Here is a 26,005-nt window from a genome sequence, read left to right on the forward strand (position 1 = left end):
GAAGTACTACTCGCACCTGTGCCAGAAGGCGAAGGATACTGAAGCCCTGATCCACTGCAGACAGAGGGCGAACGAAGAGTTGGGGGACTATCTCGCTCGGTTCAAGGAAGAAGCTGGGATGGTCACTAATCTGGACAAAATCAAGGCGATGGGATTCTTAACGGCGGGGCTGGACCCCTATAAAGGTAAAAAGCTTTGCTCATCTCTTTATGATTTTCCCCCGAAATTCCTGAATGATATATATATATATGAGAGGCGAGAACATTCGCCGAAAAATGGAAAGTATTGGGGGTATAAGGATTCAAGAAGGGATGACCGATCAAAGCGAGCCGGCAGATACAAAGGCTCAAGATCAGGCGCTGACCGAAGGGATAGTAGGAAAGAAGGAAGAAAAGAAACGGATCGTGGGGCCGAACGGCGACGAGATAGAGATTCGGCATTATTCACCCCTTTGAATGCGCCGATCTCCAAGATTCTCCATGAAATCAAGGGAAAACCTAGATTCGTCCATCCCGCCAAAATGAATGTCCCAAACCACAAGAAGAACCCCGATAAATATTAAGACTATCACAGGGACAAGGGGCATAACACCGATGAGTGCTATCACCTGAAAAAGCTCATTGAGCGTATGATCAAAGACGGCGAACTTAATCAGTTCGTCCGAGATCTGAGAGATAGGCTTGGGCCGAGGGAGAATCAGGAGGAGGAGATAGAGGCCGAGGTGCCAGAGCGAAGGGACTGGATAAGGAACGAAGTAAAAACTATATCTGGAGGCAGCATCCTGGATATGGATAGTAAGACAGCCAAGAAGAAATATGCCCGACAAGTGTACCATCTATATCAGTTCGGACAGGAGAAGCACCATATGCCCATAACCTTCAGCTCAGAAGACTATGAGGATGTCATTCGCCCACACGAGGACCCTCTTATCATCAATCTTATCATCGGGCAAAATAAGATATGGAAGGTAATGGTGGATACCGGCAGCTCGGCTAACATACTGTTCCACAAAACCTACTGCAAGATGAACTTGGCCGGAGAACAGCCAGAGCCCTGCAATGAGGCTCCCCTTTACGCCATTGGAGGGCATCCCATTCAGTTTGAAGGAAAAATTACTCTCCCAGTCCTCCTAGGTAAATTTCCATATACTGTTGAGAAGCCAGTATAGTTCTACGTGGTTCGGATCGAAAGCCAGTACAATGCGATATTTGGGAGGCCTTTCTTGTCAACCTTTGAAGCGGTAGAGTCTATACCCCATCTTAAGCTCAAGTTCCCAACTGAGAAAGGGGTAGGAGAAATGAGAGGCGATCAGAAAACTGCACGAATCATAATGCTGGAAGATCTTGAGAAGGATCAGGAATACGAAGGGCCGGACGGAATTGGAAAGAGGAAGCGGGCTGAATCCGAGCCCAGCGGAAGCCGAGAAATATTGAATATTGAGTTGGAGAAATTCAGGGCCGACCTCTCGAGCCCGATTGCCGAACCCGCAGCGGAAACCGAGGAAGTGGAATTGTACGCGGGCCATTCGGGAAAGATGGTTCGGATTGGAAAAAATATGGGGGCAGATCTGAAGACGAAGGTAATAGCTGTCATTCGGAAATACCATGATGTGTTCGCCTGGGGGCCGGAAGACATGCTCGGCTTGGATCCCAAGACGGAAAAGCACTGCTTGAATGTGCAGCCCGAGGCCAAATCGGTGAAGCAGAAGAAGAGGACATTTGCAGTCGAACGACAGAAGGTCATAGAGGCCAAAGTGGAAAAACTGTTGAAAGCTAAATTTATCAAAAAAATTGAATATCCCGACTGGCTGGCCAACGTGATGGTCGTCAAGAAGTCAAATGGGAAGTGGAGGATGTACGTGGACTATACGGATCTCAATAAAGCATGTCCAAAGGATCACTACTCCTTGCCCAGTATCGACCAACTGATAGACGCCACGACAGGATATGAGGTACTTAGTTTTTGGGATGCTTTTTCTGGTTATCATCAAATTGTTATGAATGACGAGGATGTGCCCAAGACAGCGTTCATAACTCCGAAGGGGACTTAGGCTTATATAAAATGCCCTTTGGACTGAAGAACGCTGGAGCCACATTCCAACGAATGGTAAACAAGGTCTTTAAAGAGCATATCGGAAGGAACATGGAGGCATATGTGGATGATATGATTGTGAAATCACCGTTCCAAGATCATGCCGAAGACTTAAAAGAATGCTTCGAAACGCTCCGGAGAAACAACATGAGGATCAATCCGAACAAATGTACCTTCGGAGTCTCCAGTGGCAAGTTTCTTGGTTACATGGTCAGCGCCCGAGGGATAGAGGCGGACCCAGAGAAGATCAAGGAAGTCATTAATATGGAACCTCCTAAATGCATCAGAGACATCTAGAAATTGACCGGCCGGCTCGCCGCCCTTCGGCGTTTCATTTCCCGGTCAGCCGAGAAGGCACTCCCCTTCTTCGCCGTGCTCAAAAGGTCAAAGAATTTTGAGTGGGGGCCCGAGTGCCAAAGGGCATTCGAGGAAGTAAAAGAATATCTTACAAAGGCACCACTCTTGATGAGGCCCGATCCGAAGGAAACCCTCCAGCTTTATCTAGCCGTGTCCGACAGAACTCTGGGGGCGGTGCTTGTTAAAAACTTCGAAGGCAATCAACACCTTGTGTTCTACGTGTCCCATGTCCTCAATGATGCAGAGACAAGGTACCCCGATGCCGAAAAATTCGCATATGGGTTGGTTATGGCCTCCCGAAAATTGCGACACTATTTAAAAGGCCGAACGATTCAAGTTGTCACCAGTCAACCTCTGAAGAAGATTTTAACAAGGCCCGAAGCCTCAGGAAGAGTCGTGGCTTGGTCCATCAAGCTTGGGGAATTTGATCTCGAGTATGTCCCCAGGACGACGATCAAGGCTCAAGCTCTGGCCGACTTTGTGGTCGAGTGCACCTTCTCAGGACCGAAGGATCTTACACCCGACGAACAGCTAATTCGGATCCCTGGGAAGTGGAAACTTTTTGTAGATGGGTCGGTAGCCGGAAAAAAGTGTGGGGCCGTCTTAATTCTCTCCAGCCCCGAAGGATTCGAGATATGCCAGGCTATAAGATTCGACTTTCCCTTGACGAACAATGAAGCAGAGTACGACGCACTCCTCGCAGGGATGGAGCTGTCCCGAAGCCTTGAGGCGAAGCATCTAAGGGCTTTCAGCGACTCCATGCTGGTTGTGAAACACTTTACGGGGGAATATGATCAAAGAGATCCCCGAACGAAAGCCTATGCCGCCAAGGTAAGAGATGCTTCTTTGTCATTTGAAACCTTTGAGCTAAGTCAAATCGGCAGGGAGAACAATGCTCGGGCGGACGCCCTTTCCAGGCTAGCTTCGGCCGAGACACTGAACCTAACTGGTTCTATTTACCTCACCGAAGCCAAGATGCCTTCGATCGAGAAGAAAGAATGTCTAGAGATTCACCAGGGGAGCGATTGGATGACCCCCCTCAGGAAATTTCTGGAGTAAGGCATTCTACCTCCAGACCGGAGGGAGGCGCTAAAAATAAAATATAGAGTGTCGAGCTACATAATCATTAATGGGCGGATGTATCGCCGATCAGTCAGTCAACCCCTTCTACGATGTTTAAACACTGAAGAACAATGACAGGCTCTTGAGGCGGTGCACGAAGGAATTTGCGGCGAGCACCTGGCCGGTCGGTCCCTCGCCTTTAAAATTCTCCGACATGGATTCTTCTGGCCCACCCTGAAGGCCGACGCAAGCAACTATGCAAAGAGGTGTGTACAGTGCCAATTGTTCGCCACTGTCCCAAAACAACCCCCAGAAGAGATGACTTTGGTGCTAAGTCCCATTCTGTTCGCCGTGTGGGCCGTGGATATTGTGGGCATTCTCCCAAAAAGTATGAGGCGGGAAAAATACTGCATAATTGCCATCAATTACATGACCAAGTGGGTCGAAGCCCGACCTCTCTCTGTCATTACCGAAGTGGCAGCAAAGAAGTTCTTCTTGGAACAAATTATTCTCCGATTCGGGATTCCGAAGATCTGCATCTCTGACAATGGAACCCGGTTTATTGGAAACAAATTTCGTAATTTCCTGCACCACTTCGGAATTGGACAGAGGTTTAGCTCAGTCGCCCATCCGCAAGGGAATGGAGCAGTAGAAGCGGAGAATAAAGTAATCTTTCAAGGAGTAAAGAAGAGGTTGGGAGAAGCTAAAGGAAGATGGGCGGAAGAACTCCCTTAGATCTTATGGGCCTACCGAACGACCCCTAGGACATTAACGGGAGAAACTCCCTTCAGAATGGCCTATGGAACCGAAGGCTTGATTTCAGTCAAAATAGGTTTGGAATCATATCGAACTGAGACCTACAATGTAGAAACTAATAGCTTCGGGTTAAGGGCGAACGTAGACTTATTAGAGGAGGAAAGAGAAGCGGCCCACCAAAGGAACATGAAATACTTGCTACAAGCGGCACAACATTATGACTCCAATGTCAAGAAGAGGACTTTCAGAGTCGGGACCTCGTCCTAAGGGAGCTGGCCGCATCTATGTCGGCAAATAAGGAAAGCTTCAGCCTAACTGGGAGGGGCCCTATAAGGTGATCGAGGTCATTCGTCCTGGAACATACAAGCTTCAAACACTGTCGGGCGAAGCAATCAAAAACACTTGGCACGCCAGTCAACTTCGGAAGTTTTATCAGTAAGAAATTTCTTTAAAAGTTAAAGATTGTACTTGAATTTCATATGAGGAATGTAAGCAGTTCGATTATAAAGAAAGGTGCATTTTCTGTCACATTTCTTTATTAAGTACCGAAGCCGTGACCGCCTGAGTATTATCTAGGGGCGACCTCGAAGACGATAAACTCTCCGGTCGCCGCCTTCGACAAATTTGTTAATGAATTATGTATCATAAGGGGCAATCCCACAAAACTAAAACATCATTCACTACACTACTGTTATTTAATTTGCACGTAGAAAGGGCGAACGAAGGGCCTTAAGGGGAAATCATAAGATAAGCCCGTATCATTCGCCCTTCCCTTGTTCGTGTGATATTAAAGAGGTCCGAAGGAAACCCTGTCCAGGGGCAATCTTAGAAAAGGACATGATCCTTCGGCCTCAATCACGATAGTATTTACAAACAAATACAGAATGAAGAAGGCCTCGTGCAGGGGCAATCCCGAAGAAGACCAACCGAAACTTCTTATTGACCGAACGAACAATGACATGTTGATCAAGGGGCAATCACCGAAAGATCAGCATCCATGTTCCTTCGCCCAAGAGCAGTAACTTAAAGCATTAACAACCCGAAGTTACCTTCGGCCTTTAACCCTTGGGGCCATAAGGGGTAGTGAGGCATCAAAATTGCTAAGGCAAAATCCGAAGATGCGATTCATTTTATTAAAATCGTTAAATAAAATTGTTAACGCAAGTCAAACCGAAGATACAATTCATTTTATCAAAATCGTTAAGGCAAATTGATAAAGCTGAAGATGCGATTCATTTTATTAAAATCGTTAGGGCAAACTGATAAGGCCGAAGAGGCGATTCATTTTATTAAAATTGTTAAGGCAAATGAAGTCGAAGATACAATTCGTTTTATTAAAATCATTGAGACAAATAAAAGAAACAATGCTGACGAAAAATGAAAGATGCATTAAAATATAAAAGCCCGAAGGCTAGTTAAATTACAAAAGCTTGAAGGCAGGAGTATCAATTACAAAAAATAAAATTACAAGTTAAGAAGATGAACGAAGAAAGCCGCTGCAAGAGTTGAGTATGACCAAGGAAACACCAACGACAAACTTCACAACAAGATCATCTTCAGTCATGTCAAGCACCTCAGTGTTGAAAGCTTAGGCCTGAGGGTCATCATCCGAGAGCTCTTCGTCTTCGCCGGAGGAGACAAGAGGGGCTTCAATTGCTGGCCGGCCGATAGGATCCGCCAGGCTGTCATTCAGCAATTGCTTATAATCCCAATTCAAGCGATAGGCCTTCTCCAGGACATAGTCAGCGCCGAACTGGAAGCAGCGCTCCTCCGTCTGGTCCAGCTATTTTTGCTTCTTCCGAAGCTCCTTGCGGGACTTCTTCAGCTGGACGTTCCAGTGGGAGATTCTCCGGTTCGCCTTCACAAGGTCCTCCTCCAGCTTAGCCTTATCCCCCTTCAGTACGGTGGCCTGGCCGTCCAGGACCTCGTTCTGGGTTTTCACCCTTACAAGTTCCTCCTCGGCCGTCGTGGCCCTCCTCTCCAGCTCCTTCACCTCGGCTATCCGAGTCTCCATATCCCGAACTTTGTCCTCGACGGCCGCAGCCCAGGGAGCAGCCTGCAAAAAAGACAAGACAAAAGCATTAAACAAAGAGAAATGTGCTGAAGGATAAAAGGCGAGCGAAAGAAAAAATAAAGAAAAATTAAAAACATACTAGGGACAAAAAGGACAGAAGCTCAGTGCAAGCCTCGGTCGGGGAAGCCGAAGCAAAGGCCGGCAGATCGGCCGAGAGTTGGAGGCCGTGGCACAGGTCTGAAGCCACCTCCTTCGTAGATTGCTTCGCCGGGTAGACAGTATGATCAGACGTCAACACGCCCCAGCCAGGGAGATAAGACTGAACGATCCCCTCCCGGCTGCGGGTCCTCTTGGAAGGGTTCCCTTCCCTCACCACCACCGGCTCGTCCTCATCATCTCTATCAGAGGCCGCTGGAGCCTGACGAAGCGGCGTGACCCTCTCCGCCTCGGGTCTCTCCTCTGTCTCCCCGGAAGAATTTGGCGTGGCCCCTCCATCAGCAGCTTTCTTCTTCGCCGCCTCTTCTGCGGCCCTCTTTTCGGCCGCCCTGGCCTTCTTTCTTTCAATCAGGGCCTCCCTGGAAGACACTGAAACATAAACAAAGGCAAAATGCATCAGATAAAGGGACATAATAAAAGAGCGTATGAATGAACGAAAGACAGCTACTAAAATATTTCGATAGACAAAGGAGAAGTTTGTTACCCCTACCCCACAAACTTAGTAGCCAGTCTCTATCCCGAAACTCCTCGGGACCCATCTTGCTCACGATGACGTCTACCAGGGCCGCGTAGTCCTCCTTCTCCCTCTCTGTTAGGCTCGGAGCGAGGAGCAGCGAAGGGTTTACGTCCCGCCAGACAGACAATTGAGCCAACTTCCGACCTCTCACGAAATACCAGTGAGTATGGGTCTGCTTGTTGCTGGAGTTGGTGGCCGTCCAATCCGCGCGGCTAGCCCGACGAGCAATGGTATAAAATCCCGGGCTCTTCGAGTTCCTTCGGAAGTCGTAATGCCACCAGCTAGCCTCAGAGTTGGGCGAACTCCGGCATGAAGGCACCTATTCTGGAAGCAGTTGATATGGATGAACCCATTGGGATCCATCTGCCCCAGAGTGATCCCCATCTGTCTGAAGAGATACTTCACCATCTTCAGTATCGGCACTCGAAAGCCGCACTTGAATGCCGCCACCGAGATCCCAACAGCACAGTCTCCATACCCTTCCGGCATTCCAGGCGTATCGTAAATCCGCTCGTTCTCCTTAGGGGCATAGAACCAGAAGAAGTTCTGAGGGACAAAGAAATCAGAATACATCTGAATTATCCTCTCCTTCGACAACTCCGACCGGTTATTCGCCGCCGGGTAATTCGCCACCGATCCAAAAAGATCCCTACCCGTTCTCTCGGGGCGAATAGAAGATGTTCCCACCAAAGTGCCCCAACTTGGGTCCCAAGTGTCTAGGGGGCGAGTCGCTCGGTCCATGTCCCTGTATTCGGAAACGGAGAGACATTAGTCCATGTACTCGGGACAAGACAAAGGAAAAATGAAAAATTTTAAAAGGCCGAGTACATGTCCCAGAACCGAGCGAGCAGAAAAAGATCCGGAGTCGGTTCCCGAAGGCTGTTCCAAAGGGCAGGTTCCCCGAAGGAAGTTCTCGCCCCCAAAAACCCTTCGCCTGCCATCTTTAGACTCCAAACCGCCTATCTGCCCCTAGGGTCGGCTCCCGAAGGACGTTCTTAGGCTAAGAACCCCCCGAAGAGAGTTCTTGGCCAAAAAACGCCTCACATGCCATCTTTAAACCCATGGGGGAACCCAGAAAACTCCTATTGACTACCCAAAAGTACCCAAAATTTTGATAGGGTGAAAAAACACAGCAACACAAACATAAAACCCAGAAATGTCCCATAAACTCAAAGACATGACGAAAACCACCAAGCCCACATGCAAACACCCTAAAACTCAAAAACTAGCATGCAGGTGCAAAAACAATGGAAAAGCGAAAAAGAACTTACTGATTTGAAGATGTTCCTGGATTGAGATGGGATAGTCTGGAAAGACGGAATTTTTGTTGCCCGTGATTAAGAAACTCACCACAGTTCGCTGCTATGTATAAGAAAATGGAAGTGATAAAAAGAAAAGGATATGCACAAATGGACTTTATATAGGCGCCTAAAAAGAATTCAGAAAGGCGACGTTTGAGGGTTTATAAAATAGACGTCCCAGATTAAAACGGTTGAGATTCAACGGCTGAGATTGAGCCATGGAACGACGTGCCAACAGCTGTCGCTTTAATGCACTACAAGTTCCCACAAGCTTGCCACGTGTACGACCGAAGATCAAGGCGGAACTTAAGCAGTTACCCTAGGGTTTCTTCGCCCCAATATGGGCCGAGACCGGTATCCGTCGGCCGGCCCGAAGGCCCCGCCGAAGGACAGAGACATGTTGGTTATAGGCCCAATAAGGCCCATCGAACGAAGGCCCAATGTGCAATTAAGCTACTAGGCCGAAGGTCCTTCAGGCCCGCGAGACGATGGCCCACGGAAGTCCCAGGCCAAGGCCCGGTCTTCTTCCACCGTTAGAAAGGATAAGAGGCATAACACCCCCTTTCACTCCCTCCTTAATGACGAGTAACAGATGAGCATTCATGTGTAATATGGGTATAAAATCCCCTAAAAAGTAAGACAACATATAGATATTCTCGCATACACTTTGCTTTTCTTGTGTTATTTACCCATCTTTGCAACCAGATTCTTATTCTCACGTCGGAGGTGAATCGGGGGTATCCACCCTCGCATTCTCTTCACTTTCAGGTACCGGCCGAAGGCATTCTTAAGGCAGCCGAAACCTGTTCACTAAGTCGAACGAGTCCGAGCGTAACAATAACAATGTCGAAAATAACAATACGAAAGTAGTTTTACTTGAGCCTTATTAACGCTATATTTATTTTTAAAGGTTTGTTGTCAGTCATATATACGGCTCCTCCTTATTAAAATATTAGTAAAAAAGTGTTAGTTTAGCGCGAAAAAGAAAAGAAGAAAGAAGAATATTAGATTAGTATGTCTCAGACGGAGCAAAGCAAAATGGACTGGGCTTATTAATAGAACGCTGCAAAAATAGTGGTATGAAATGCTCTGCTGGGCCGGACAATATGAATTTCGGCTTTTCTCTAAGATGACTAAGATGGGACCTGTTTTGCAAACCTGGCCATATGGACTTCACCAATAATAGGACCGAAATCAATATTCGGCCATGAACAGGGCCAGGACAATTGTGGGCTTACAGTCGAATAATGATTCATATTATCAAGCAAGTCAACTATTATGTGGGGACCTTTTTTTCCTATCTAAAAATTTCTTACTTATATGAGGGTGCCTGGTAATTGAGTACCCAGTACCCAATGATGAGGTACTGGCCTACTAGCCTAGGTTAGTACTATTTCGTTACAGCTTCACTTCTTCCTATCGTAGTTGTTGCATAGGAGATAATTTACGTGAGACTTAAATTTGTTAGTAAAACGAACTTATAGCGGTGGGATGTTATTGTAACAATCGAATGAACGGTGAATATTTATATTTTTTTTCTTTATGGTATTAGACAACAATTAATTACGTTGCATGTTGATATCGAAAAACGGAAAAATATACCTACTATTAAGAGTTAAGACTAGAGTCGCAGGGGTAAGATTTCCAGAGCTGAATGCACAAAAGTATATTGAATTGTGCTGGACTGAGCATTATTAGAGAACCAAGACAGCCGGTGTCAAGAGTGAACATGAATACTTTGTACATTGAGATGCCACTTTGTCACAACTCGCAATTGAACCTAAATTTGATAGATTTTATAAATGTCCATGTTACTTTTTTTCTAATTTATTAAATACGCACACACGACGACACAAACACCAGGAGGCTGAGTTTTGAGCTTAGTTACCCAGATTTGTATGTACACTTGAACATTTATTTTAAGACAAAAATATGTAAATTTTTTAAAATATTGCCGAGTCTGACACTTAAATACGAATCCGTGTCCGATACCAATATTGCCGAGTCCGACACTTAAATACGAATCCGTGTCCGATACCCATACCCTAACATAGATTTTGAGTTTTTACCGGCCACAAAAGTTCAACCGCCACAAAAATCTCATGGTCTTCTTTATCGTGTTGTAATGATAGAGTGCTGCACTGACAGTTTCGAAATTTGAGCATCCTGCAAAAGCTGTAGTAAATTTAAAAATGTAACATCCCCACTCATTTCCCTCTGGAATCGCCTACCATATACCGGTGTCTATTCAAATCTTTAATTTTCCTAGCTCTGTCCACACGTAGATGATTTATACTCCCTCCGTCCCTCCCATTTGTTTATATTTGAGTTGAGTACGAAAGTTAAGAAAAATGATAAAATGAGACCGCAGGAAAAATGATAAAATGAGACCGATTAATATTTAATATATTAAATAGGTATAGTGGAGAAAAATAGTGGATGTGGTTGCTTTATATATTATAAAAAATTTACTATTTTTTGAAATGTAAAGAATTGGAAGGTATAAACAAATGAGAGTGACAAGAAAGTATGCAATTATTATATGGGATCCAATGCCTATTAATTAAAAAGATGAAAAGATTCCCCAGACATATTTAGATTTTAGATAATATTGGTGCAATTGAGCTGACATTTTACTACATTTGAGTTGATTTTCTATGTTTTTGTTATGTCTCTCAAAAGAATATTTGTTAAACAGATTAGCGGAAGATAAAATAAAACACAACATTAATTAATTAGCACAGGTGTTGGATGTGCACCATTACACAAGACACACAGAAACAAAAAACTAACATACACAAAGTGGATAACATGAAATTAAACACAGTGAAACATGGTCATCAGATAACATCTCTGCTACAAAGTTACTCCATTATTATTGTCTAGTCTCATGCACTCATCACGCCTTATCACAGCTTCTTCAACTTCCCTGAATGGTATTAACAGACTCATGACCAAGATGCTGAGCTTTCTCCTTCACTTCATACGCCGCATTCGCCAACTTGTGTCGTGCATAATCAATCTGATCCGCACCAATCGGATGCTTTCCCGCCGTATACCTGTACATCCAGAACAACACAAAGGCGGCTGTGGCCCCCAGTCCACCAGACGTCAGAAACCCTCCAATCAGGAGCAGTAGAGTGATAGCAGCCGGAACAAGAACAGGGCTAAAAATCACCATCACAGGTGTAGCAATCACAAGGCCTATGACAGTAGCCACCAAGGTTAACCCAGAGAGAAGCATGAGTGAGCCACCTATAGTTGCTGCTGTGGTGGCCTTCACAACCTGAGTTGATAGTGGCTGGTTATAGTGGTGTGTGTGTTGGCGCAGGTGCTGAGGTTGTTGATACATAGCCATGGTTAAAAAGATTTTGATACAAGAGTTTGTGAATGTGAGTGTTTTGATAAGATTTGGGTTATGGTTTATGTGTGAATAAATAGGGGTTTGGAGGTGGAGATAGGGTGGTGTAGAATGTGATGTACTGGGAGGGGCACGTGATTAGACAGAAGAGTGTCACGTGATTTATATATGTGAGTCATGACTCATGAGTCATGGTGCCATGTATTAGATTTGCATGCAAACGTTGTCTGTGAGGTTGACACGTGTGGTTTGTGTACAGTCGAGAGATTTATTGGTGTGTTGGGGGCAGCTGTGACATTTTTATATCTTGGATACAGATCTGAGTGAGGTACATCATACATGTAGGGTGATAATCAATTAAATGGAAAGAAAAATGTTTAAAATGTTAACATAATTTAGAACTGAGATTGAACAAAAAAATCGATAAATTTTATATTTTTCAACTTCATGCGTTCATATTCAAGTAATGGAATGAGATATCTTACATAAATTAGTTGTATGAAATAAAAAATGATAACTTTCATGTTAAACTTCTTATTGATTTGTTAAATGTTTGTAAAACATAATTTATTTGATATTTATTTAACCTGACTTGTCAAAAACATATGTTTTTAGTGGCGGATCTATATGTATGCATGGTGTGTCAAGCCACGTATCATTATTTTTTTTCTTTTACATATAGAAATCTGCCTCCCTCTAACCATTTTTATTTCTAATTTGAATTTCAAATTAATAGATTTAATGGTCTGCTCCAATTTAACAATGAAAATATTAAGAGTGAACTTACAAGGTGTATTCTGACAGTATCATTGATAAATATTATTTTTTTATATTTTCTTATAAAATATGTGTCATTTTGTATTTACATGTATTCTTAAAAATAGAGGGTTAGTGTTAAACGGTGTCAATAAGTATGTGTTAATTTTTTTACTCAAAAATGATTGTCCTAAATATTTCTGAAGCGGGTGAATTTGATCCAATTATATACTCTTGAATCAAGAATATCACTTTATAATGTGACATCCTGAATCACCCCATATTATGGTCTACAGAAATTAAAATAAAAACATTCTTATCTAAAAAAAGAAAGATTTGTGTCGGGTTACCCAATATGTAATATGGGTTTGTTGATAAAAGATATAATTGAATTGAGTAATAATTGTATTTATTGACAATTATTATCATAATGAGATTGAGTAATAATTGCATCTGTTGACAATTATTATCATAATGGAAATGAGTAATAATTATATGGCAGATAATTATTATTTTAATCAGATTATGTATGTTTTTTTTGGCTAAATTTGTGATGGCTATATATACATTGTCATGTTATTGTTTTGATGTATGTTTAAGAGATATAGTCGTCTTATGTAGTATCGTGGTGAGAGTGGTTGGCTCAAGTATCAGTTTGGAAGTGTTATGTATTAATGTACTATTGATAATTGTTTTGATTAATAATATAAATTGGGACAGGATTTTCCATATCAAATATATTGTTGTGTATTTATGTGCTTACTGTATTGGTAGAATTAAATCTAGAATATATGTTTTCTTTTTGACAATTTGTTCATAAAAAATGATCCTTATGTTGATGTAAGATGGGCTTTTAGAGATTGCTATCTAACGGTCCCATCAAAACTGTGGTCACCAAAAACTACACTGGGCCTCATCTTATATGACGCACCTAAAAGTTCACAAAAGTTGCCAAGTAGTCCGCTAGTTATTGGGCTTACACTTCCCCTACAAATTTTGTAGATTGTTTAGCAAACTGCAACCCCTTATTCTATTTTCAGTAAACGTAGAGATAACGGCACATTGAAAAGTTAAAACGTACGACATTTTGGCCCCAGATAGTTACTTCCTCCGTCACACTCGATTGTTTATGTTACTTGTTAAAAAAAAATTAAAAAAATATTATGAAACTATATTTTATAGAAGTCTCAAAATGCGTACATAAAACTTTTATTCAAAAAAAAATTAAAAAAATATTATAAAACTATACTTTATAGAAGTCTCACAATACATGACGAATAGTAACGTAAACCGGACGAAGGCCGTAGTAAACTATTCCTTCCGGCACTGGAATAACACTGTAGCGTTGTCTGTTGAAAATATTCATTTTACCAATAATTCACGTCTGTTTCCAACCTTAAACACATATATATGATTTTTTTTTCTTCAATTTATCCTTATTTAAAATTCTTTAGATTTTAATGAGGATCGAGTAAAATAAAAAATAGTTTATATTCTTATGATATTTAATGTGTAACACATATATACGTTCATAAATTAAAAATAACAAATATTATGTCACTTAAATTTTGAAATCGGAATTGGGTTAGCCAAAAGTACTGATATATTTTAGTTTCTAATTGATAGAGCTTATTTTAGTCTTTATCGTGAACTTTCCTTCTTTCATTTCTCTATGCTTAATCGAACATGAATATCCAATGTATATGATTTGGAAACCAACATGTTTGTATCGAAACGTCTACTTAATATATGGAGTACATATCGTATTCTCAACCGGCTATCCGAAGCTAAAGATTCGAGGTGACACAATTTGTATTAAAATCATTTATTTGTCTACATATATCATATTACCTATCGCAAATGACAAAACATAATGCTCATTACGTCGGCATTAAAATTTTGTCTACTAACAGCAATAACAAGGGTATGCTTTTGCTGCAGCATCGTTTGCCAAGACCTTGCATATAAATAGTTGCATATATATTGATAGGGCATAGCAGACCCGGGTATGCTTCAACTTGGACTAAATGGAGGAAGGCTCAACCAACATGCTAAGACCCCCCTCTCCCAGGCCAATCAAACATAGGAGCCCAGGCCCGGGCCTATCCTACTTCCCGGATCCGGATCCGCCTGCATACCCGGGTCCGGATCAGGGCTAAAACCACAGTGAGGGAGGTCCCGTCAAGCACATGCACATCCCGCAACCCGCCAAGCGAAGGTACGTGGGCACGTGACTATGACAGCTATGAACAACCAGCGCACCAGACAAGCACTGCGCGTGTCAGAGGCCGTTTGGACACTCTGGAGGTGGTCCTCCCCTGGACACGTGTAAACAATCCACCCAAGCCAGGCGTCCTCTGGTCCCAGACATCCAACGGCCCAGATTTAGAGGTAACTACCCCTAAACCCTACCTTGGGGCTATATATACCCCCAAGACTGAAGGGTTTAGGGGTGGGAAAATAATTTCTCTTGCACTCACACACTCACATACACTCAAAAACATACAGCAGCCATCACATAAAAACACACATACACAGCAGCCTCTAAATTACATAAATATATATATACCTTCATCTTCTCCAAAGCCTGTTCTTATTCTTACACCGGAGGCGCCGTGGGAGCCAAACCCCCCTTCCGGTGTTGTTTTGCAGGCGCCCAACCTACAGCTACACCTCTCTCACGCACGGAAGGTCCAGGAACGCCAACGGACGGAGCCACCCGCTCTCCGGAGTTATCATTTGGCGCTAGAAGGAGGGGGCTCCATCCTTGGGTCTCGGTGCCCCTGGATTCATCTTCATCAGCAAACTCTTGAGAGAGTCCACTTTCAAACCTGTAAGAACATAAACAACCAAACCCTTTCTTGAATATGAATGTTCATTATAGCCACGTTTGTGTGAGCTTGTTGCTTTAGGCCACGTTTGTGTGAGCCCGCTCTTGTTTGTTAAGTTTTAGTTGTTTAGGGTTTGATAATCTTGATAATCTTGAAGCCTGGGGTTTAATAGTCTTGGTGATTTAAAACCCAGAACTGTTTTAGCTTGCGTATTTTCTTTTGTGTTCAAGAGCCTGCTGTTCTTGTTTGGTATTATTGTTAGCGAAACCCAGAAAGTTTGCTTCTTGTTATTCTGGAAAATTTTTGTAATATTCAAAAAAGCAACCCCAGATCCACATTTGTAGCCTCAAATCTTGGTCAGTTGTTTGTACATTTGTGGTGATGGCAAGAGCAGGAAAAAGTACAGCTGGTAGGCCCTCTGCCAGTACACATATTCAGGATCAAGACCCCTCTCAAGTTCAAGAACCTGGGGGAGACAGGGAGACCTTCCAGGAGCAACCACTGACACAGCATACACCAATCAGGGATGCTAGAAATGTCATAGAGCTAAATCAGTACAAGTACACCAATGTTCCAGTTGCAGAGGAGCATATGGCTAACTTAACAAGCCATGAACTTGCTGAAGCAATCAGGCTCTACAGAGATGAACAAGCCCGGGCTCAGATGGAGTTTGAACAAGATGATGAGCAAGAAGAGTCCGGGGACTCTCAGCAATCCAGGAGATCTGTCTTCGACCGAATTGGGGCTAAGGCAAAAAAGAATCAAAAAGAGCCTAGTAAAAAGGAGACAGAAGCAACCAGAAAGAAAAAGTTAGAAGAAATCAGAGAAAAGATAAGAAAAGAAGAAGAAGAAAAGCTAGAGCAAAAAATTCAGAAAAGAATGCAGGTGGAGGAGGAGAGGCTCCTCGCTAAGACAAGAGGCAAAAGAACTCGGAGGGACCCTACCCCCGAACTTATTTCTGATGACGAAGAGGAGGGTCAGAAAGATCTCAAGGACATGATTTACGAGCTCCAGAGAAAAATGGAGAAAGAATCCGGGGTGGAAGTTGAGGAGACCCTAACGCCCTTCAGTCACTCCCTAGAAGCCATCCCTCGACAGAAAAATCTCAAACATTACAACTTTGACTCTTTCGACGGACTTGGGGATCCGGAAGAGCACCTCAACTACTTTGAACAAATAGCTCAGATATACTATTACAATGACTTGACGAAATCTAGATTCTTCGCCTCGACCCTCAAAGGGGGGGCTCAAAGATGGTTCAGCAGGATCCCATCAAGAAGCATCCACTCCTGGAAAGAATTCAGAGGAGCCTTCCTTAGAAGATTCAGAGCCAATAAGACACATGAAATGCACATGTGCCACCTGGAGACAATCCGCCAATATGATAACGAAGCACTTTCAGCCTATATGCGGAGGTTCCAGGAAGCCATTAACAAAGTCTCGAATCTCGATGAAAGGGAGGCTCTAAGCATATTTCGAAGAAACCTGGATCCAGAACACAATGAGAGGTATATTGTGGAGTTGATAAACAAAGAGCCCCAAAGCCTGGCCGCGGCTTATTCCATGGCAGCCCGGTTCATAAAAGAAACAGATGTTCTCCAGGCGATGAGAATGACTCGGAATGGAGGGAACAGGAACAAATCTTCTGATGACCGACCGAAAGGGGGTTACCATCAGGAGAAAAAGTTCAAACAAAGCAACCAAACCCAGCAAACAAATGTGGTGCAAAGCACCCCAATTTTCCAAAGATTGGGTCCTAAAACAGAGTCCAAAAGTGATCCCGGTCCCCCTAGGCAGCAAAGGGAGCCCAGGCAAGAGCCAGAGTGGACACAACTAAACAGAACCCGGGAAGAGATACTGAAGGAGATCAAGGGAAAGCCATTCTACTATCCTCCAAAGCCAATGCAGACTCCGCCAGAGAGCAGGCCTTACAACAGGCAGTGCGACTATCATGAAACCCATGGGCACAAGACTGAAAATTGTCTCTCTTTAAAATACTTCATCGAAGATCAAGTCAAGAAAGGCAACTTGAATCAATACATCTCAAGGGAGAAAAATCAGAGAGAGGAAAGACAAAGAAAAGGTAAGAATGTGGTAAATGTGGTCCTGGGAGGCTCACATTCTCCCCCGAGGAGCCCGGGCTCAGGAGATGAGGTATTCTCAATCCAATCCTACCCGGAGATGATGATCTCATTCAGCAGCAAAGATTATGAAGGGGTCAACCCAAATCACAACGAAGCCTTGGTGGTAACACTCGACATCTTTGATAACGAAGTGAGAAGGATGCTGATCGATAATGGATCTTCAGTAAATATACTCTTCAAGCATACTGTGGACAGGATGAAACTTGGGAGCGTACGCTCCAATGAATGCCAAGAGGACCCTCTGTATGGGTTCGGGAACAACTTGGTCCCGATCCAGGGAACTTTATACTTGCCAGTCGTATTCGGATCAGGCTCAAACCAAGTTACCCATGTGATAAAGTTCTACGTGATCAATACTCCTTCATCCTACAACGGCATAATCGGGCGCTCGGCATTGACCAGGATCCAAGCAATCACCTCCATATCACATTTGAAAATCAAATTCCCAACTCCGACCGGGGTAGGAGAAATCAAGGGAGACTATGAAGTAGCTGAAAGATGTTACAGCCAGGCTCTGGTAATGGCTGAAACCCACCAAGACAACAAGAGAAAGGCCGTGGTACTCCGGAAACAACAAAGTATTAAGAAACATCGCCCCCACTCAAGGGACGATGCGAGGAAAGAAGTTCAGGTAATAGAGTCCCTCTCAAATCCGAAAGTAACCATACCAAGCTCAAAAGAGCAAAAAACCAACCAAGTCACAGAAGGGATTGAATTGAACCTAGGCCTTGGCCAGATCAACCCTACTGTGCAAGCAACCAACCCTGAAACAATTGAAAAAGGGAAAAGCAACCAAAATGAGATGGGAGCCCAGGCTCAAATTTATATGAAGAAGAATACAGAGGCTCGGATCCAAAAGATGGTTTCAGAAACGGCTCAATCCAAGATAGAGGCCGCTGTTGAAACAGAAGCAATCCTGATCAGTAGAAGCGATCCTTCAAAAAAGATAAAGATAGGGTCCGGACTCGAAGCTAACTTCAGAAAAGAACTGGTGTCACTACTCCAAGGGTACTCTGATATATTCGCCTGGACCCCGAAAGAAATGCCCGGTTTGGATGAATCCATAGCAATGCATAGCTTGGACGTCAACCCAGAGAGGAGACCAGTCAAGCAAAAGAGAAGAAATTTTGCCCCGGAAAGGCAGAAAGCGATTGATGAGGAAATTGAGAAATTACTAAAAGCTGGAATAATATGCGAAGTTAAATACCCAGAATGGCTGGCAAATGTGGTGATGGTGAAAAAACCAAACGGAAAGTGGAGAATGTGTATCGATTACACAGATTTGAACAGTGCATGCCCCAAAGATCCCTACCCCTTGCCAAATATTGATCAACTGATCGATGCAACCTCTGGGCATGTCATGCTAAGCTTCATGGACGCCTACTCGGGTTACAACCAGATCAGGATGAATCCCAGAGACATTTTAAAGACAGCATTCATAACCCACAGGGCGGTCTATGCCTATGTGATGCTGCCATTTGGATTGACTAATGCGGGAACAACATATCAAAGGGCAATGAATAAAATCTTCAAGGACCAGATTGGAAGAAACCTGGAATCCTATGTAGACGATATGATCGCAAAATCCACAAGCATAGCCGGCCACATTGGAGACCTGAGAGAGTGCTTCGACAACTTGAGGAAATACTCACTCAGGCTCAATCCAGAAAAATGCACATTTGGTGTAGGGGCAGGAAAATTTCTGGGATTCATGATAAGCAACCGAGGAATTGAGGCCAACCCAGAGAAAATAAAGGCAATACAAGAGATGAAGGCCCCAAGAACACAAAAAGATGTGCAGAAGCTAGCAGGATCACTGGCCGCACTCAGAAGATTCATCTCCAAGCTAGCTGAGAGATGCCTACCCTTCTTTGACCTGTTAAAAGGAGCAACCAATAAGAGAGAAGTTAATTGGAGCCCAGAATGCCAAAGAGCATTTGAAGAGTTAAAAAGGTACCTTTCTCAACCCCCCGTATTAACAAAAGCTCAACCCGGGGAGCCCCTATCCCTTTATCTTTCAGCAGGGGCCCTGGCAGTTGGAGCAGCGTTGATCAGGGAAGAAGAAGGCAAACAGCAACCAGTTTATTACGTAAGCCAAGTGCTAAAAGATGCAGAGACCCGTTACCCGAACCTAGAAAAGTTTGCCTATGCATTAGTCACAGCATCCAGGAAACTCAGACACTACTTCCAGGGAAGGGAAATACGGGTTGTAACAAGTCAACCATTAAGAAAGATAATACACAAGCCAGATATCTCAGGGAGGTTGGTAAATTGGGCAGTTGAGCTAAGTCAATTCAACCTCACTTTCATTCCTAGAACAGCAATCAAAGCCCAGGCTCTAGCTGATTTCATCGTAGAATGCAATTTCCCGGAAGAAGAGCCCGTGCCCATGTGCATTGAGACTGAGACAAACACAGATCAAGAAACAGAAGCCTGGGCTCTCAACGTTGATGGTTCTTCAACAAATGAAAGATCAGGAGCCGGGCTCATCCTAAAGAGCCCGGAAGGGTTCACAATCCAAACAGCAATATCCTTTGCATTCTCAGCAACAAACAACCAGGCAGAGTACGAGGCTTTGACTGCAGGATTGAAGTTAGCAAGAACACTCAGGATCCAGAATCTCAAAATCTACAGCGATTCCCAGATCGTCGTAAAGCAAACAAACGGGGAGTACATAGCCAAGGATCCAGTTCTAGCCAAATACCAGGCTCTGGTCCAAAGCTACCTGGCCTCCATACCAAAAGTCCAAGTCATCCAAATCAGCAGAGAGGAGAATTCAGAAGCTGACTCATTATCTAAACTTGTTCAAAATTCATCCGACCTGGATTGCTCCGTCTACTTCGAAGAATTGCAGAAACCAAGCACAGAGTCTGAGGAAGTAATGGAAATAGAAAACATTCAAAATTGGATGACCCCATTCATTAACTACTTAGAGAAGGGAGAGCTCCCGGACGATAAAGGGAAGGCGCAAAGGTTAAAGGCAAAAGCTTCAAAATTCTTCATGGAAGAGGGAATACTCTATCGCCGGACCTTCTCCTCCCCCATCCTCAAATGCATAGGCCCAGGAGAGGCACAATACTGCCTCATGGAAGTTCACGAAGGAATCTGCGGGGACCATATGTCCGCAAAAGCACTAGCTCATAAAATCATAAGGCAGGGGTACTACTGGCCTACTATCCATCAGGATTCAACAGACTTTGTGAAAAAGTGCAAGGAATGCCAACTCTTCAGTAATGTGACACGGATGAGCCCCGTCCTACCTTCTTCAGTCTTGTCACCAATCCCATTTGCTGTATGGGGAATTGATATCATGGGACCCTTTCCCAGGGCAAGGGGAGACCTCAGGTACCTACTAGTCTCAATTGATTATATGACAAAATGGGTAGAGGCAAAGGCGATGAGGACAATAAACCAACGAGACTGCATCAAGTTTATGGACAACATATTGATGAGGTTTGGGATCCCGAGAGTACTTGTCTCAGATAATGGTCCACAGTTCGTCGGTTCAGAATTTGAATCGTACCTTCAAGAAAGGGGCATCCGACACAAGAAGTCTTCAGTAGCCTACCCTCAAGGAAATGGCCAAGTTGAAGTAACAAACCGAATACTTCTCAGGGGGATAGAGAAGAGACTCAGGGAAAGCAAAACCAAATGGCCAGAAGAATTGCCTAATGTACTCTGGGCATACAGAACAAGCCCCAGAACAAGCACAGGAGAAACCCCCTTCAAGCTGGCTTATGGAACTGAAGCCATGCTACCAATTGAAGTAGGATCCCCCTCCCATCGAGCAATCAACTTTGATGAAATAGCAAACGAGGAGGGGCTCAGAACGAATATTGAGCTAATCGATGAAGTTCGAGACCAGGCAGTGGCAAGAATGGAAAAGTATAAGCAGAAAACAAAAGAGCACTTCAGCAAGAAGTCCCGGGTCAAAAACTTTCAAGTGGGAGATCTGGTCCTACGAGACACAGAAGCTTCAGATCCCACTAATACCGGAAAGCTAATGCCGAAGTGGGAAGGCCCATACAAAGTCAAGGAAGTTTTAAGGCCAGGAACATACAAGCTCATGAACATGGATGACTCTGAAGTACCAAATACATGGCATGGACTCAGGCTCAGAAAGTATTACCAGTAGAAAAGCAAACAAAAGCAACCAGAACTTGTAGCCTATGGCAAGCAACCAATCTATGATCCGATATTTTGTATGAAAAAATTTGCAAATCAATGAAAACAATTTTCCATTTTCAGAAAATTATTACTTTTAAATTACCAGTTATGGAAGCAAACAACAACCCGGGTACCTTCTCACACCCGGGTTAGAAGCAAAAAACGAAAGCAACCACTATTTGCTTAGAAAAATTCTAAGTAAATGGAGCAATCACCAATCCGGGTTAGACATACCCGGATTGAAAGCAAATTTAAAAGCAAAAAGCAACCCGGATTAACATTTAAATCCAGGCTGCAAAAATCCATTATGTACTTGGAACATAAAGCAAAAAAGCAAACAACCCGGGTTAGACACACCCGGATTGAAAGCAAATTTAATAGCAAAAAGCAACCCGGATTAGCATTCAAATCCAGGTCGCAAACAACAATTATGTACTTAAGTTTTCAAATACTTAAAGCAAAAAAGTAAGCATCAATCCGGACACTGTCCCATACCCGGACCAAACCCGATATGAAACAAGTCCGGATTAGGGGCCATAACAAGGATCCGGATTGCACAAAAAGAGAACAAAATATGGAAGAAAAGCAAATATTTTCAAAGGAAATTCAAAGGCTAATCCGGATTGACATCAATCCGGAATAAATCCAAATATTACAAATGGTTCAAATCAAAGTACCAAACAAAGGAATCCTAGAAATGAAATTACATGGTCTGGGCCCGAAAAGCCTTGTAAGGCTGATCCGGATCTAGAGGAAACTGGGGCTCGGACCATCATAGGGTTCCGGTTCCCCTTGACCTTGCTCGACAGCAGCCTTAGCAGCAAGGAACTCTTGGATAAAGCTCTCCCAGGAAGCAAAAGGGTCAGTCTTGATATGGCGCTCTGCAACAACCCAGGACCTGCGTACCTCGGGAACCCCGGCCTGAGCAACTTCGAAGTCATAGACGTCGCTGGCCTTGAAATCAGCAATGATGGCCTCCTTGTTCAGGTTCTCTTTGGCAGCAAGCTCGGCCTTCAGCCTCTCGACTTCCTGGGCCAGCCCCTCAGCCCGGATCTCAGAGTCCTTCAACTTCTCGTTCAGCCCGGTCTCCACCACCCGGAACCCCTCCCGGGCCTCCTCCAGCTCACCCCTAAGGGAATCGGAGAGAATCTTCTCAGCCTTAGTCCGGTTGTTAGCCTCCTTCAGCTCAGTGAAAGCAACATCGGAGCAAATGGAAATTGCACTCCCAAGCTGAGAAACAAAAAAAAAAATATATAATACTATGAGCAAAGAACAAAGTAAATTCGAGGCATAATCCGGAACTAAGAGCATAAAAATCCAGAAATTACCTGCCCCCATTGACCAGTGACCCTCTTCAAGGCAGCAGCCATGTTGTAGCCCTCGACCTCCTCCCAATCTTCTTCTGAGGGGATACTGGACATGAACCCGGCCAGATCAATAAGACTCTTTGTCCCTACCCGGATAGGAGCCCCATCCGGTCCCTTCCCCTCCGAGTCGCATATGACCCGGTCAGCAACAACAGTTTTTCCGCGGGGAGGCTTCCCCGGGGCGGACTTCCTCTTCTTCGAAGGAAGTTCCTCTTCAGAGATTTCCTGAACGTCCGGGTCCTTGGCCAGTGGAGAATTACCCGGATCAGCAACATTCCGGGGGGCAGAAGATTCGGCACCGCCCTCTACATCCGCAGATCCGGATCCGGTGCCTGGGGCCCCCTTGGTTGTCTTGTATGCCAACCCCAAAGAGTTAAAAGCCGCTGCGTATGCTGAGGAAGACATTATGGCCCGGGATGCAGGGTTATAATGCGGCAAACCTGAGAAATAGAAGAAAACTATAAGCACAGGATTAATAAAAATGAAGACTACCAAACCCGGAAAGAAATACTACAGGGAGCCCGGACCATGGCAAGACGTTTTATGCAAATTATCTAAAAAGTAAAGCAGGAAAAGCAGGGGGACCCGGATCAAAGACCAAAATAGACCTTGATCCGGACCAAAGATTACAAGTTACAAGCAAAAGAAAGGTAATCCGGTTCTCCAAGCTTGGATGGAGACCCGGATCAAGTAAAAAGGGGCAAGTTAAAAAAGAACTCACAGCCAAGTTGGAACATGAGTTTATGGTTCATAAACGTATCCCGGGTTGGCTGGAACCCGAGACTACCACAAAATTTTCTAACTTGGTCTACAGCCTCCCCATCTAAGATCTCTGGGTTGAACTTCGTCTTAACCTCCCCAGTCGTGAAATAAGGAAGATACTCCAAATCGTAACCCTTCAACATCAGTATCTCCCCATTCCAATGCTTCAAAGAGGTCTGGTGCATGACTGGTTTGGACCTACCCGGACCAAATCCGCACTCTGCTGCCCGGAATCTCAGTTCGTAAAAAGGTTTCTGGCTTGACCTAGAAAGGTAAAAAATCTGGTGGAATAACTTGAAGGTAGGAAGAAGCCCGGACTTGTTACAGCAAGCTATGAACCAGGTCATAGACTTGATCCCATTCGGAGTTATCTGCATAGGAGAAATCTTGTAGACATACTTACAAAGGTGCTTCAGAAAAATGTGCCACCTGGGGCTCCACCCGGACCTTAAATGCTCCAGCCAGACCGGGACAAAACCATCAGCAGGACGATGGAAAATCCTCTCATATGGCTCAGGCCACCTCCAAGCGATGTCAGAAGTCAATTGAAAAGCAGCCCGGATTGCATTGTCCATATCACCCGAATCTGCTTCGGCATAAAAATCCTTAAGCTGGTAGTGATCCCGGCTGATCCCAAAGGAAGCAAAAGCTGTTTCCAGAGCACCTTGGTCATAAATACCCGGGTGCCCATCCTCGTGCCTCTCATATCTGACCCGGGTATAATAAATGCTATCCTCGAACCCGGGTGGCTTTCTTATGAAATGATACTTAATATCAGACCACCTGCCCTCTGGCGTAAAAATAACAGAGTTTTCTGGAAGCCTCTTGAACCGGAAGCTCGTAATTGTTCCCACGGACCCGGACCCCTTTCTAACCATCTCGCCCTGGATCTGTTCTCTACCAGATGAATCCGGATCACTCTCCTCGTCAGAAAAGTTGGGATAGCAGTTGTATACTTTCCTAGCTCTCTCTTTGATCCGGACCATATACCTATTAAAATGAAGGTCAGTTAATCTGGGCCCTACAGATTTTATTTGTCTTACTAAGTGGTCCGGATCAGGTACGTTATGTTAATTTTATCATAACCTAATGATCTGGACCACCAATGCAAGTCCAACCCGGAAAAACATCAACGATCCGGATCATGTTAACTACAATCCACAAAAACAAACCACCATGGACCCGGATCTTGATGGCAAATACCCAGATCCGGATCCATTGCAACAAAAAACTTAAAGCAAAACCCATACACCCAGATCCTCATGGCAAACACCCACACCCGGATCAAAAGCAACCAAAAAACAGATAAAACCCAAGTCATACAATTCTACCCAAAAACCTACCCCCGATCCGGATCCTATACCCTCGACCCGGATCCAAACAAAAACCCTAACCCACAAACAGTTACCTTGGGAATCAAAAGGCAAAACATGCCACTTTTAACCTATACATACATATATATCCCAGCCAAGAACACGAAGAACAACAGTGCAAAAAACCCATAGAAATCAACAAAAATCGAGCCTAAAACACAGAGACACTTACTGATCTACAAATAAACAAAAAGCCAAGCAACAAAAACAACCAAAAAACTCGATTTCACTTCGAAGAAATATAGACGAACCTCAAGCATGCAAAATCAAAATTCCAAAAACAAAATCGAAGAACAAATGGAAAAAACAAGAAAGAAGAGATCTTACAAGTCAATTGAAGATGAATGGAGCAACAGCGAATCAGCGGCGGAAGAAAGAAGCCGAGAGTGAAAGCCTTCGAAGAAAAATGAGAAAAAGAACAGAAGAAACTATTGGATTTTTTAGAATTTGGGAGAATAAAAGTAAGAAGGAAAAAAGAAAGGGGACTGCAGCCTTTTATAGGCCCAGGGGAGAGAAACCGCTCCTGCCACGTGGCAGGATCCTACTGGTTCCAGGAGCGGTTACAAAAAAAATAATACACATTAAAACACATTTAAAACCCATAATGATTATGGTCCGAGTTTCTAGGAAGTAACTGCCCAAAATTCAAATTCAAAGGGGGGAAAATGAGCAAAACCGATTGAAATCCCAAAACCTTTCGAATTCCACAGCCCAAGACCCGGATCAATAGCCATAATCCGGATCATTGCAAACAAGATACATTTCAGAGGCCACCAGGATCATAAATTCTTCCAAAGGCATCAACAATTCTACCCTAATCCGGATTGGCATCCACCTCACCAGATCCGGATTGGGGGGCAACCAGGGGCAGAAATTTTCCTAAGCAACCATTCTACCTTAATCCGGACTGGCATCTACCTCACCAGATCC

The 26,005-nt window shown here is 44.0% G+C and overlaps 3 protein-coding genes across 3 annotated transcripts; 1 reads left to right on the forward strand and 2 right to left on the reverse strand.

Annotated features, from left to right (window-relative positions):
- Positions 1 to 628: 628 nt before the first annotated feature.
- LOC141664816 (uncharacterized) lies at positions 629 to 2,050 on the forward strand. The gene is made up of 2 exons (XM_074470770.1): positions 629 to 1,133; positions 1,239 to 2,050. The coding sequence occupies exons 1-2, from the start codon at positions 629 to 631 to the stop codon at positions 2,048 to 2,050; spliced, it is 1,317 nt and encodes a 438-aa protein (XP_074326871.1).
- Positions 2,051 to 11,234: 9,184 nt separating this feature from the next.
- On the reverse strand, positions 11,235 to 11,672 carry LOC141664818 (oleosin Cor a 13-like). The gene has a single exon (XM_074470771.1). The coding sequence runs from the start codon at positions 11,670 to 11,672 to the stop codon at positions 11,235 to 11,237; it is 438 nt and encodes a 145-aa protein (XP_074326872.1).
- Positions 11,673 to 22,139: 10,467 nt separating this feature from the next.
- Positions 22,140 to 23,345, reverse strand: LOC141664005 (uncharacterized). Its single transcript, XM_074469866.1, has 2 exons — positions 22,902 to 23,345; positions 22,140 to 22,803 (listed from the first exon to the last, which is right to left on the reverse strand). Exons 1-2 carry the CDS (start codon positions 23,343 to 23,345, stop codon positions 22,321 to 22,323), a joined length of 927 nt encoding a protein of 308 aa, XP_074325967.1. The 3' UTR covers positions 22,140 to 22,320.
- Between the last annotated feature and the right edge of the window lie 2,660 nt (positions 23,346 to 26,005).

Source organism: Apium graveolens, chromosome 6 (assembly GCF_009905375.1).
Source record: "Apium graveolens cultivar Ventura chromosome 6, ASM990537v1, whole genome shotgun sequence".
NCBI classification, from domain to species: Eukaryota; Viridiplantae; Streptophyta; class Magnoliopsida; order Apiales; family Apiaceae; genus Apium; species Apium graveolens.